General features: G+C 47.4%; 1 protein-coding gene across 2 annotated transcripts in view; it reads left to right on the top strand.

Annotated features, from left to right (window-relative positions):
• GRIP2 (glutamate receptor interacting protein 2) overlaps window positions 1-13,270 on the top strand; it is a 77,806-nt gene that overhangs the window by 18,928 nt on the left and 45,608 nt on the right. The window contains exons 2-7 of one of the 2 annotated variants that reach the window (XM_084292664.1): window positions 2,356-2,436; window positions 5,122-5,257; window positions 6,060-6,205; window positions 9,016-9,102; window positions 9,390-9,465; window positions 9,970-10,115. In XM_084292664.1, the coding sequence (XP_084148790.1) occupies window positions 2,356-2,436; window positions 5,122-5,257; window positions 6,060-6,205; window positions 9,016-9,102; window positions 9,390-9,465; window positions 9,970-10,115 (672 nt within the window). The remainder of the gene's footprint in view (window positions 1-2,355; window positions 2,437-5,121; window positions 5,258-6,059; window positions 6,206-9,015; window positions 9,103-9,389; window positions 9,466-9,969; window positions 10,116-13,270) is intronic. The other variant, XM_084292665.1, reaches the window with a different exon arrangement.

Below are 13,270 nucleotides of genomic sequence, written 5' to 3'. Positions count from 1 at the left end.
CACTCTTGCATGGAAAGCGAGGGTCCCAGGGAATTTTGCAGGTGCCTTTTGCAGACCCAGCTCTGGTGCTGAAAAAGCAACCTCGTGTGGGTGTCCTGAGCTGCTGTTTTGAGGTTTGTCCTCCAACATGCTCCTGCACGTGGGAGAGAAATGAAGGGAGGTGAAGGCCCCTGGGCTGAGCGGAGTGTGCAGGCAGCAGTGGGATCGGTGTCCTGCTGCTCCTCTGGGGGATGCCTGCTGTGTACTCCCAAAGCATCCCGCTTTTCTGACTCTGCAGTTGTGCAAGGCATGGGGTGACAGCAAGGGTAAGGCAGGACATTAGGAAAACCTGCTGGAGAGAGAAATTAAAATGAACATGGCCAACACAGGTAGAGAGTAAAAGCTCTGAATCGTTATCGTTATTGAACATCTACAGAAGAGGAGATGGCAGGTGGCTTCGCTTTGTTTTTATAAACTCGCGTGCTGGAGCCAAGCTGCCATGAGTAAATTAAACTTTCCAGAGTCATTAAGCTCAGATTAACCTTGTCCGTGACTTCCACATCACCCAAAAGGCCATTGCCGTTACAATGCAAATTTAATTTTCAGGCTTTCTGCTCCTAGAGCTGATGCCAGGCTGCACCAGCACCCATCTGAAGTCAGTGCCTTGACTTGGCTCTTGCTGTTACAGCCAAGCCATAGCTGCTGGTTTCGCTGTCAGCACTGTATCATGCTGAGAGATCTCCATGGTCAGGACAGTGTTTTCTCCTCCTTTTGAAAGGCAGAGCCTTGTTCTCCCCTCGTTTTGCAGAGGTCCTGGTTGCTTGGGTACCACGGTTCAGTGTTTGTTGGACTTGGCACTGCTTGGTGATGGTCTAGTGCCAAGTGCTGATTCTTGCTTTATTAAAAATCTTCAGTTTAATGCTGGTGGAAAAGCCTTCAAACTGACACGGGAGAAAAATCTAAGGTCTGAACATCCATGTTATCCTCCTATGGGCTGCTCAACTTGGGTTGAAAAACTGAAGGGTGCTTATTTTTCAGCTGAAGCTTTTTATGCTTAGAAATACAGGTTTGGGTCAGCCAGAATGTTTCACTGAGTTTTGTCAACTTGTGAAGTTCCTTCGGCTGGGGCATCAAGAATTAAAATACATGTGTGTGTTTTTTGCCTTTTTGGAAACTACCTTACATGGAAATTTGTTTCATTTCACTTCTTAAAAATGCTCAAGCCCTTGAGTAAACTCCAGCTCTTGGGGTTTCAGTGTAACCCACATGCTTCAGTTTACACCATCATTTGTCTGTTTGTGGGGACAGAGGGCTGTTCTGGTTGCTCTGTGTACAGACCAAGGAACAGAAGTTGTTATTCCCCTTGTACACAGCGAGACAAAAACTCCTCAGTAACTGAAATAGGAGTTACTGGAGGGCTGTGGACAGGAGCATGTGGCTGGGTTTTTTGGTAATCTGTATTTAAACTGCCACAGACAATTTGTAAACCTGCACAGCTACTGGAGGATTGGGAAGGGCAATCCAGGAATGTGGGCACTGAGAACGGGAATTATCTGATACTGTGTAGTTACTGGAAATTATTGCTTGACGAAGCCCCAGCTTTTTAGGAAATGCCAGAAAAACAGTCGTTTTAGATATATGCCAATTAAATGTGGAGAGGCATGCTCCCCTCTCTGCAAATAACCTCTCTGCAAGATAGGTGTCTTCCAACAGGAGAATACAGAGATATTTCAATATTTTACATTTAAATTTCAAATCATGCCACACTGCATTTACAGTGTATAACGCTATTTTCTCCTTCTTCTGCCTTTTTTTTTTTTTTTTTAAGTCACTTAAGAGAAGGTGCTCTCTGTACTGTACAGAGGCTGGAACAGCAGCAGGAAAATGTGACTTTGAAATAATGGGATCTATAAGAATAGGCAATTTCGTTCAAGTGTAGTGATTTAGAGCCCTGTTAGTGTCCAGATGTATAACTCCATTTCCAGAGACCATAAGTTTCTTCACAAGCATAATGACAGGCTTAAAACTTGTGAGACTAATGCCACGGCTCTCCCTGTCCTCAGCTGTTCCACATAATTACAGGAGCAAGGAAATTTCGTTCTCTCCTAACGGATTAGCTCCCAGAGGAATAAATCAGATAATGTTATTGCACCACTGCTGCCTCGTTTCTTTCCCTCCCTCCCTAAAAGGCTGGAGAGCCCCCGTGATGCAGCAAGAAGCCAGGGCTGGCAGTGATTTTTCTCCTCCACAGTCTGTGATGAGGTCCTGATCCTACTTCCAGTGTCAACAAGGACGAACGTTTTGCAGTGCTGTGCTTTTGCTGTTGTCTGTTGCTTTTGACGCTAATTTCAGTTTCTGTGTTTGCTCTGCCCCCAGATGATGGCCCTTACTCGAAGGGGAGCAAGGACTCCGGCGGGATGGATGCAGCCCTGGTCTCCAGGAGGCAAAGCATCCCAGGTAAAGGAGGGGACCGACCCTTCCAACACTTCGGGGCATGCATTACGCTTTACCTGGCTTTACCCCAAAAGAGTAACCCCCCTTTTTGGTGTATCTAACAGCAAGGCTTTTGCTGGAGGGCAGAAACGGATGGCAGTAGCCAGTGCAGTGAGTGGTACGGGCCTGGTGCAACTGTGGTCCAGTGAGGAGCTGTTAATGGTGGTCACAGTGAGCTGGGGAAGGATCAGTTCCTGCCCTCAGCTGACACCTGCAAAGAGGAAAATAATGGCAAAGGAGAGAGGGAGGAAGTGCTGCCACATCAGGCTTGCAGGGCAAGGGGAGGCTGGCAGCTCGTCTCCTTCCTAATAAAGCTCAGGGCTTGATTTTGTCTTCTGACCATTAATGACTCAGGTTTGGTTTTGCATGTTGCAGAGCCTGGGGAGGCAACAGGGCCCTTTTGCCATTTGAACAGCAAAATCTAGGCATAAATGCCAATAGAAGAAACCCAAGATTACTCATATGGCACTTAAAGGCCGTGTCGTGAAGCACCAGATCCAGCTTAACCAGCTCACTTTCACATCTGTGTGAGTCTTCAATAGCAGCAGAAGATTTATGGAGGCTTTGGCTGACGTCCCTTATTGCTTACCTTGATAAATTGATCCCAGGAACCTGCTTTTTTCCAGAGCAGTGATTTCTCCTTGAACCCACAACAATGGGTAATTGCACTCTGGGAGTTCTCATTTTAAACACTTTTCAAGGATCAAAATTAAACCCCATTGAAGAGCTAATAATCTCCCCTCGCGGCACCATCTGTGTTGATCAGTCACGTCTGCAGTTGAGAGGAAATCTGCAGGATGGTGCCGGATGGCGTTCCTTCCAGCACGGTGGGGAGCCCCACAAAGTTTCTGGCAACCCCTGGGATCCTGGGCTGGTGAATGGAGAACTAAGTTACTGAGTTGGCAAGGGGTCAAAGCTGGTTGAGCTTAAAGAGTGGGAACATTATGGACCTGTTGTTCCGCAACAAGCTGCCGTTACCGCGTTAAAAAGGGACCCAGCAGTGCCTGAAAGCCTTCCAGACCAGTGCTAGATTGCAAAGAGGTTCTCCACTTGTGTTAATCAAGTGCACGGGTTGTTCTTGGAAGTGCTGCACAAACCAGGTAGCGCATGGCAGGATGTAGTGAGGTGCAATTTCTCGAGTCACGATGGCATTACACAAGGAGCAATGTGCTAATGGTGAGGCACCGTGGTGCCAAATGACACGTGTTTTCTCCCAGTAAAAGAGGACAGAGAGGGGAAGCACGAGCACAGATCTGCTGTGTCAGTGTGTTATTTAAGACAACCCGCCTTGCTCTGCATTCCCTTTAAGCCTTGTGGGGCTTGCTGTGCGAATGAGCTCGTGGGTCATTTGCAGCATGAGTTTTGTTCCACAGCCATGGCACTGCTTGTGTCCACTTGCTGCCAGTGCCCATCACCGCCTCCTCCTGCACGGCTTTGGAGAAGGTTGCCCTGCGTGAGGGAGGCTGGCTTTCTGCTGTAAATCTGTGAGGGTTTTCAGTACCCAGCGAGAGTGGAGGTGGACGGATCATGTTGTAGACAAATTCTGCAAAAGCTTCTTAGAGGAGGCTCTGGCAAGGCATGAAAGTCATCTCATTTGTCCCGGGGCTAGTCGGCCTCTGAGCAGAGTGCGAGTGCCGTCGTGTGGATTAACGTGGAGCTGCCTTCTGCCAAGTCAGCAGAGCTCTTGGTCTCTCCTTGGGCTGCTGCTGGCTCTCCCACGAGCTCATTCCCCTCCTTCACGTTAATTCCTTAAATTCAAATAGTTTAGGGACACTGTTTTTGTAAAGCCCAGAGGTGAGCTGTAATGGGATCAAAGCTGGCATCAGGTCAGGCTTGATTCTAGGTGTTGGAGAAGCAAGAGTGTCTTGTTGGACTAAAGGGAGGTAAAACACACTGCCTGCAGCACATGGAGGAGTGCTGCTGGTGCAGCAGGCATGGGGTGTGCATCCCCTAAACCTGACCCTGCCCATACGCTGTTTGTGTGTGTCTCGTGGCTTCAGTTGCAGATGTAGATGTGGTTGGCATGGAAGAAGTTTGACATGGACCAGATGCAGATCGTGCAGACGCTGCTGTGAATGACTGAAGTTTGTGCCTCCCACTCCTTCCCCTGCTGACGGCAGGATCCCACCCCTCCCTACGTTATGTTCTTTACCTCCTGACTTCATTGATATCTCAGGATGTTTTTTAAATCACAGTATTTAAGATCCACCCTATTCTGTCCATCCAGGCAGCTACTGCAGCTCCACAGCATCCTCCTGCCTGGGAACTGTGACTGCCACGCAGCCCTCCAAACACCCACCCCGGTCCGTATAAAACATAGCTCCTGAGGTAATCTCCCTGGGGCTCTGCCCAGCTCCCAGCACCCTGGAAACACAGCGTTTTCGTCCTCTCACAAGCCCTCACTCCCCTGCCTTGCCCTGCCTGGTGTTGCCTGCCAGACCCGCATGCAATGCTTTCCCACCGCTCCTGCAGGTCCACCAGGCACACTTCTCTTTCACAATTCCAATTCAAAGAAAAGTTTCCTCTTCCTGTTAAGGGTATAAATCATCGCAGGTCTGCTCTCCCACCACCTGTAGGAAAAGGCTCTCCTTGGGACTGGGAGGAATGTGCCTTCCACTGAGGGGCTTGCCTTTATTCCTGATCTTTCAGAAGAGTTCAGAGGAGTCACCGTCGTGGAGCTGATTAAGAAGGAAGGAAGCACCCTTGGGTTAACCATTTCGGGTGGCACGGACAAAGATGGAAAGCCAAGGGTCTCCAATCTGAGGCCAGGAGGACTGGCAGCAAGGTGAGAAATGGAGATGGGGCACAGAGAGCATGGGAAAGCTGGAGGGTAGTAGTTGCATGTTCTAGCTCCTGAACGAGTATGGTTATAATTAAAATAATTGGCACCCGGCTTCTTTTTTTTTTTTTTCACATCTCAGAATGCAAAGTTGTTGCTTCAGTAAGTCGAATGTCTTCTATTTTGAGTTATTTCCCATGCTCTGTGCAATTATGCTCTGAAATTTTCTGTAGGGATATTTGGGATTCTGTGAAATTAGGCAGCCTTGTCAGGAGAGCTGCATGGTACAATACATCTTGATCAAGCCAAGTGGTTTAATATTGTATCTGTTCTGAATACTGAGTGTGTAAGTAACATGACTGGCTCAGAAAAGGAAGGGGAGAAGAAAGGCTCCAAGAAGCAGATGAAGGGAAAGGGTAATTGAACAATTTTGTAGAAAACAGGCAAAAGGCAAGATGTTTTCTTTTCTCCTGTTGGATTTTTATTTCAGACAGCTCTTGGTAGGCTTCTCTTTGACCGATTGCTCTATGTGAACGGGAATTGAGCAACAAAAAGAGAGGTTGTGAATGCATGTACAGCGATTGTTACTGTATGTACAGCTCTGAACGCTTGCCAGTGGGAAAGATAGATGGCTTGGATTTTAGCATTTCTCTCTGGGAGCAAGCACATGCAATAAGACAGCTAAGATCAGCCCGATACTGGTGGCTTGTTCACAAAATCTTGGCAGTTACCAAAGGTTCACCAGGCACGTTCAGCTTGAGCGTAACACTGTGTGTCCTAACACTGCTTTCTCTTTCCTTTTTGGCAGAAGTGACCAGCTGAACGTCGGGGATTACATCAAGTCGGTGAATGGCATTAACCTGACCAAGCTGCGGCACGACGAGATCATCAGCCTGCTGAAAAACGTGGGCGAAAGGGTAGTGCTAGAAGTAGAGTATGAGCTGCCGCCAGCCGGTGGGTGCCTCTGACGATGCTGCTCCCTTTTCTTGGCCACGCTTTGTCCCGGGGTGCAGATGGGCTTGCTCGTGCTTGAGCCATCGTGGCCGAGGCGATGTCCGGGGGCACTGTGATGTTCTGCCTTCATCTGCTCGCGGTGGATGTTGCAGAGCTGCGTGCGGTCAGAGCAGAGTGCTTTTTCCAGCACAGTGGGTGCCCGTTCATGCACACCGGCGGGAGATGGCTGATTAGATCTGTCTTGCCTCCGAGTGACTTGGTAGCACAGGCCAATCTGCCTCCTGATGCTCCTTCAGCTTGTTTTTCTTTTTCCCTTTTGGAGCGTGGCTACGGGAGATTTTACTCAGTTTTAAGCATATATTGCCAGATCCTCTTTTCTGAACTGCAGCAAGTGCAGTTACTCCTCAAGATGCTTTGAAATGTTTGGTGTTTTCAGAAGGGAAGCTGAAGCAATCTGCCTTCGAGCTAAGGGGCCCCTGGCAGAGGCTGGCAGGCCCAGATCTCATAAACAGGGCTTGTGACCTGATGTGGGAGACTGTGCTTTTGCCCTGGTTTCTTTGGTCTGATTGTAACAAATAAATACCTCAGTACAATTTTTCATCACAGTCATCACTGTGAAAATGATCTCCCTGGTTATTACTCACTCAGTTACTCAGAGGGTCAATCAGAGTATGACTGGGCAGAAGAAATAGAAAAACTAAAAATAAAAAAGGCAAAAGCACAACTAATGAAATCGAAACATTTTACCCCAGCTAGCAACCCATCTTAAACTTTATAGCTTTGCTGTAGCTGCTGCCTTTACATGAAAGATACTGAATATATAGATGACCATATAAAGCCCTAAGAAGTAAAAAACAAATCTGAATCATTTGAATCTCTGTTCTTCATCCCCCTCTGTTTTGCTGGAAACGTTAGTTAGCTTTCGCATACAGCCCTGGTAAAAGTAAATAAATAAATAAATTTACCCAAACCCAAACCACAGATAAATTAAATAAATAAATACATAAATTTACCCAAACCACAGAACCCAATGGTTCAGTTTTTCCATGCAGAGATGGCAACTCTTAATAACCTTTCTGCGTAGCTGTGAGGCTGGCTATTAGGAATCTGATAAGCTGTCCTTAGCAGCTAAGGAGCAGTGCCAATACCGCATGGCTCAATCAATAGCAGCGATGCAAAATGTCTCCAGTTCTGAATGAGCAGGAAGAACCCACTGAAATAGTGACTTCTGACAGATGAGATTATTGATGTTGTTTATGACTCATCCAAACAAAGAAGCGCTGCAGAGTACAGGGACTCGTCCGTTACTGCTTTGCTCCAGTTCATTGTTGGTTGCTCGTGTGCTTTTATCTGTGCTGAAGGTTTGCTCTTGCTGTGTGCACTCGCCTCTCTCTCCCCAGGCAAAAACCAGAAGGATAGTGCAATTCAATAGCTTGCGCTTGTGGCTTTCAGTTTTTCTCCCCAGTTTGTAATTTCCTGCTTTGGAAGAGACCTTGCAAGTCTAAGTCTAGTTTTCAGGCCACTGTGTCACATCATCGCTTTCATGAATAAAGCGAGCCCTGCATTAGCACCAGCTTAGGTTTCCCTGCTCCCACTGCTCTTACCAAAGGCTGCTGCAGAACTTCATGCTTGGCTGCTTAGGACAGAAATTGGACAGCTTCCTAACTCATTTGGGGACGCTTTATGCTCTTTTCTTGGTATGTATCACCCATCTGCCTGTGCCCCAAGCTTTTCCCTTCTGAAGTATTTCGAGGCTGCATCCCTGTCAGCATCCTGTGCAGGATGTGCGGGGGCTGCTTTGGGGGTTTATTTGGCCTTGTCCTCAGGGCTGCCTGCCTGCGAGGGGGTACCATGCCTCAGCTCTGCATCTTCTGGATTAGTTTAACCCTAACTGGGGCATGTTGCAAGTCCTTGGAAAGCTTGGCAGTGAGAATCAGTGTGGTTTGTGAGGACAGAGGGGAAAGTGGTTTCAAAAATCCCTTCTGAGCCAAAGGGAAAGGCTGGCTGGATGTGCTCGGGTTGTCTTTCACTCCAACTTGCCAGGCTGAAGTCGAGCTCCTGGTCTTTTCTCTCTTTTGAAGATTAGGAATTGATCTTTTTGGAGCAGACTAAGCTAAAATGCCTTGTACCATCAGAGAAGGCTGGGAAATTGTCTCATATTCACAGCAGTACTTCAATAAATCATTAAATAACAGGGGACGGCAAGAGACAGCAACAGTTTTCTTTCTTTTTCTCTTTACTTTTGTACATTAAACAGTACTGTGTATTTAACATAACATTACTAAATTGCCCTAGGATCAGTTTAAGGGATTCACTTAATCTTTTTTTAAAGTCAAAATGTGGGAGGAAAGGGAAAAAAACACTCAACCTTTTGCGCTGAGGATTTGGGATTTTCATTTTCTTTAAGGTCAGCCAGTGGCTGTCCTTACACTGCTGCTGCTGCTCTTTTTTTTTTTTTTTTTTTTTTAAATAAGTTTCCATCTGCAGCAGAAGCTTCTGGCTTTTGAGTAATACTGAACACATTAAAGCTGGTTGATAAACTAGAGGGTTTTACTTGAATGTCAGAGTATTATCCAAGACAAATTTGAGGTGAGATGTACAACACTGAACTGGTCCAGTCATCCCAAAACATGATGCTTGGCTCTAGTGAAGGTACATGTGTCTGGCTCGTACTTTTTTTGGCCGCCAAACAGGCACAATACAATATGGAGGTAGGGACTTTTGTTTTAATGCTGTTATTTGATATTATTTTGTAGAGTGGCATGGAAAAGACTTGTGTGGGATAACCAAGCTTCTCTCTCTTCCCTTAGTGCCGGAGAGTAGTGCTGGCATTATTCCCAAGACCATCGAGGTGTCCCTCTACAAGGAAGGCAACAGCTTTGGCTTTGTGCTACGAGGTTAGTGGCTTCTTCGGTGAGAAATGATCACTGGCAGAGGTGACATGGGAAGCAGGAAGAGAAAAGAAAGGTAGTGAATGTCATAAACCTCAGATGAGAAACAAAAGTGTGCCCTGGAGAGCATCTTGTGCAGCCTTCAAGGACTGCCGGCTGCCTAATCTAGGGCACTCTTTGCATTGCTTTCAAGCTGTGTCAGCTGTTGTGTGATAAATGTCTCTACTTCCGCAGCACTCTAATTCAGACTTTGAAACCTCCAGTGACTGACGGCTTTCCCGGTTTGCTTACAGGGGGAGCCCATGAAGACTGGCACAAGTCCAGACCGCTGGTGCTCACTTACGTGAGGCCAGGTGGCCCAGCAGACAGGTAATGCTCCTCCAGTGTCTGCTTTCACAAGACAGACGGGCAGCTTTCACCACATTTTTGGACATGTGTCCTTTTTGTCCTCCTTGCTGGTGACACCCCAAGGCCTCTCTTGCTTGTGCTGTGGTGCTACAGAGGTGGTGTGGGGTCTGTGGTGTGCAGGCAGATTGGATCTGGTGCTCATAGCGTGGCCTATGAGCACCAGATACAGTGAGGTTTATGACCTAAACACCAGAAACTCCTCTTCCGGAGGCAGCTACCTAATTAACCCTGTGCAGATGAAGAGCTGCTGCTATATTAGAAAGCAGGAGGCAGCCTATCTATTCTCAGGCTGCTAATTTAATGTGATGGGCCTGACACTATAAATAACCCAAGCTATTGTCCCAGAGAGTGTTCAACTCTTACAGGATCAAAGTAATTTACTTTATATATAACTACACACACATATAAAAATATATAAATTAAAAAAAAAAAAAAAAAGTAATTTTTGCCTGTTGGTTCCTACAGGGAAGGGTCTTTGAAAATTGGGGACAGGCTGCTGAGCGTTGATGGGATTCCTCTGCACAGCATGACCCACGCTGACGCCCTCAATATCCTGCGGCAGTGCAGCCAGGAGGCACTCTTCCAGATAGAGTATGATGTGACCATCATGGGTAAGGCCAAAATGGCTGGGGTGGCATTTTCTCTGACAGCCTGGAAAGTATGCAAGACTGGGGGCAGCAACTGGGATACTCAGTTTCAGCGCAAAAGTTGCTGAGCACTGTGCTGCCAGCATGGGCTAGGGGATAGAGTTCAAAGGCGGCTTAGTTGGAGGTATTTGAAATGTCCTTATCCAGTGACATGTCTTGACGGGAGTGTCGACTGATTTTAGAAGGGGAAAAGGAGGAATTTCTAATGTAGACAAAGAGGACATGGGAGAAGTCAGAGTTGAAGGGGATTGGAATGTTGGTACTCTGCCAGCCTTGCAAATACCGGTATTAAATGTGAGCAGGGCAATGAGCTGCAAGCAGGCATTGACTTGAAGTGGCAGTGGCTTTGGTTCTGAATTTTGACCCTGTTTAACTCTAGAGCTATTCCCTTTCTTAGAACTTTCAGTTCAGATCTGCTTCTGCAATAAACGAGGAGTGTCCAACTGATTGACCCCAAAAAGACAGAACTTACTGGAGGGCAGAGGATGGGTATTTCTAAAAATGATCTACACAGTAGATAGCAACTTTGAGTGGGTTTTTTTTTTTTTTTTTCCTTTCCATTTGATTTTCAGTTTCAAGCTCAGGGAAAGGATTTATTATTAGCTACTGTAAAGTCATTTTGAGCTGGCTTTGTGACACACAGCTGTTACTGCAGGGAGCGTTGTTAATGAGTTTAAGGTTACTACAGAATCTGAAGCTGTGCTGGCTCTGGAAGCTCACTGAGCTGTGCGTTCGATTTTGGTGTTGTATATGTGTCTCCAGAGGGGCTTCTGCTTGCACAGGAGCCACAAGCTGGACCAGTTTGAAGTCTCTTCTGCAAATCCCACAAACCAGTCCAGCACATCTGAGCCTGGGATCCAGCGAGAAATAGGAGTCAGATCAAGTTATTTCCTGATTTATCAGTGAGGAAGGAAATCAAAAGGATCTGTAGCTGAGAGAGTTTAATGCCACCCCACTGCCAAGCAAAGAGAGCTGAGAACACCAGAACTTGTTGCAAGAGGGTTGCTCCAGAATAAGCAAACTCCTTCTGCAACCCCTGAGGACTTTGTGCTTCCTTCTCTGTCTCCTTCCCACAAACTACCCTTCCATTCAGTACAAACTCCACAGGCATGGGCGTACGGAGCTGTCTCCCCTGGGGAGAGAGGCTGCCAGGAGCTGGGCAGCTGTGTCACAGAGACACGCACCCTGCTGGGACAGCTGGAAGGAAAACTGGATGGCTCTGCAGTTACCTGCCTGCTGCCTGGCTTCTGCCATGTTACAGTAGCAGCTGCTCTTTAGAAGTTGGCTGGCATTCAAGAAAAAGAGGGAACTCTTAAATTACGGAAATCAGAAACTACCCAAACCGCATTGTCTACCTTTTTCAAAGATTTTGATTGTGGTAGCTTTGCAGAGGTCAGTAAGGGCTGTCCTGCCCAGGATGCGGGACAGGCAGGGCTGGGGAGGGATTTTGCACAGAGCTTTGCAGTCTGAACAGAAGCAAACATTTAGTGGTATGTGGGAAATGGGCTTTGGTAGGTTTGCTTGTTTGTATGGTCTCCTGGTGCAAATGTTGCAGCAAGTTGACTGTTTTAGATCTTGCCTTGGAGCAAAAGATAGTCATGAAAGTGTTCAGTATTTCTTGAGGAACTCTCCCACCTGAAGCTGAACACAAGCAATATCAGGTTCTGTGCAGTGCTTCTCCCTCTTGTGTTGCTATACAGTGGGCCATCAGTAGGTACATCCCAAGAAGGTATAAAACAAGCCCCTTTTCAGTTAATTTCTTCATAGACTGCTCCTCCCCATCCCCATAAAGGGGATGCTTTCTTTAAAGGCAAGATGATGCAGAACATGTAGCTTAAAACAATCTCTGCAGACAGTTTTGCCAAGGCAACGGCTAATAACTGCAGCAGGATGAGTGCCTCATCCCCAAATCACAAATATTACAGACATTCTCTTTAGCAACCAAGGGAAGATGATGAGAGAAGGGAAAAGCAGGTGCTGGAAGCATTGTGGGGACACTAGGAGCCTGGAGGGAGCACCGCATTTAGCTGAACAGATGAACAAGATGTGGTGGGTGCAGCAGGTGTCTGGGACCTGAGCTTTGAGGAGAGCTGAGGGAAAGCAGTACCTGGATCTGTGCATGCTAAGGGAGGCCGTGAGGATGCTGGGGACCTGCAGTTAAATGGGATGAAGAGACCACACAGTAAAACAGATCCTCTGCCCAGGGAGTGCCAACCAAGCCCTTAGTCGTACTAATGGTTTTTGGCATCCCTCCCTCACCCAGCCCACCGCCTCCCAAGGTGTGCTCTGTGATTTGGGGAGAAAAGTAACAACTCCGCTGGCAGTTTTTTAAAATGTGGTGGTAGGGCGAGGCTTCCCCCTTGGCAGCCCTGTTCCCATTTTGAAAACTAGCTCTTGCTGAAGGGGCTTGGGGAGCACGTGGCCACGCCGTTTGCTTGATTCATTGAAAGAGCCGGGGATGCCACCAGTGGAGAGGTGTGGGCTGACCCTAGAGGAGGGAAAGTTGTTTTGCCACATCTGTCCTTGGTGAGAGACCAAAGCTGCTGCAGGGGAGTGTTGAATCATGGAGTCCCCAGCCGGCCATGCAGTTTCCCAGCCCAAATTGTGTGCTGAGGATGAGCTGCGTGGAGCTCTCGGTGCGAGGGCTGCAGCAGCTGCTCGCCACCGCCGCCAAGCATCCCCCGGCTGCTGGCTTCCACCAGGGAGGCCAGCGTAGGATGGGGCTGCAGCAGGCTTGCAGTCAAATTGGCTGAGATTTCTCAAGGCCACTGAAGGAATTAAATTAATTTCCATTTAAAAGGAGCGCAAACTGGGCACGCACCTCCCTTGGGCATGGGGAAAGTCTCTGCCTTTTGCTGATGCCAGATAAACATTGCAATAAACAGATGCTTTCCTGTGGCGACGCTCTATCTTGTGGGCCTTTTTAAAAATGGGTAAAAATAACACGCACAAAAAATCCAACAAATAAACTGATCAGCCAGAAACTGGTGGCATTTGAATAGTTATTCTGTAAATAAGCTGTGTGTGCCGTGACACGAGGCACTGGGCTGCAAGCCGGGAGGGTTGAGTCATGGAGGGGGAAACTCTCTGCTAGAGATGATGAACGAGCAGAGATTTGC

The sequence above is a fragment of the Netta rufina genome (genome assembly GCF_964035555.1).
Source record: "Netta rufina genome assembly, chromosome: 10".
Classification (NCBI taxonomy): Eukaryota; Metazoa; Chordata; class Aves; order Anseriformes; family Anatidae; genus Netta; species Netta rufina.
The sequence above is the reverse complement of the archived record's forward strand: the minus strand, read 5'-3'. Positions and strand labels throughout refer to the sequence as shown.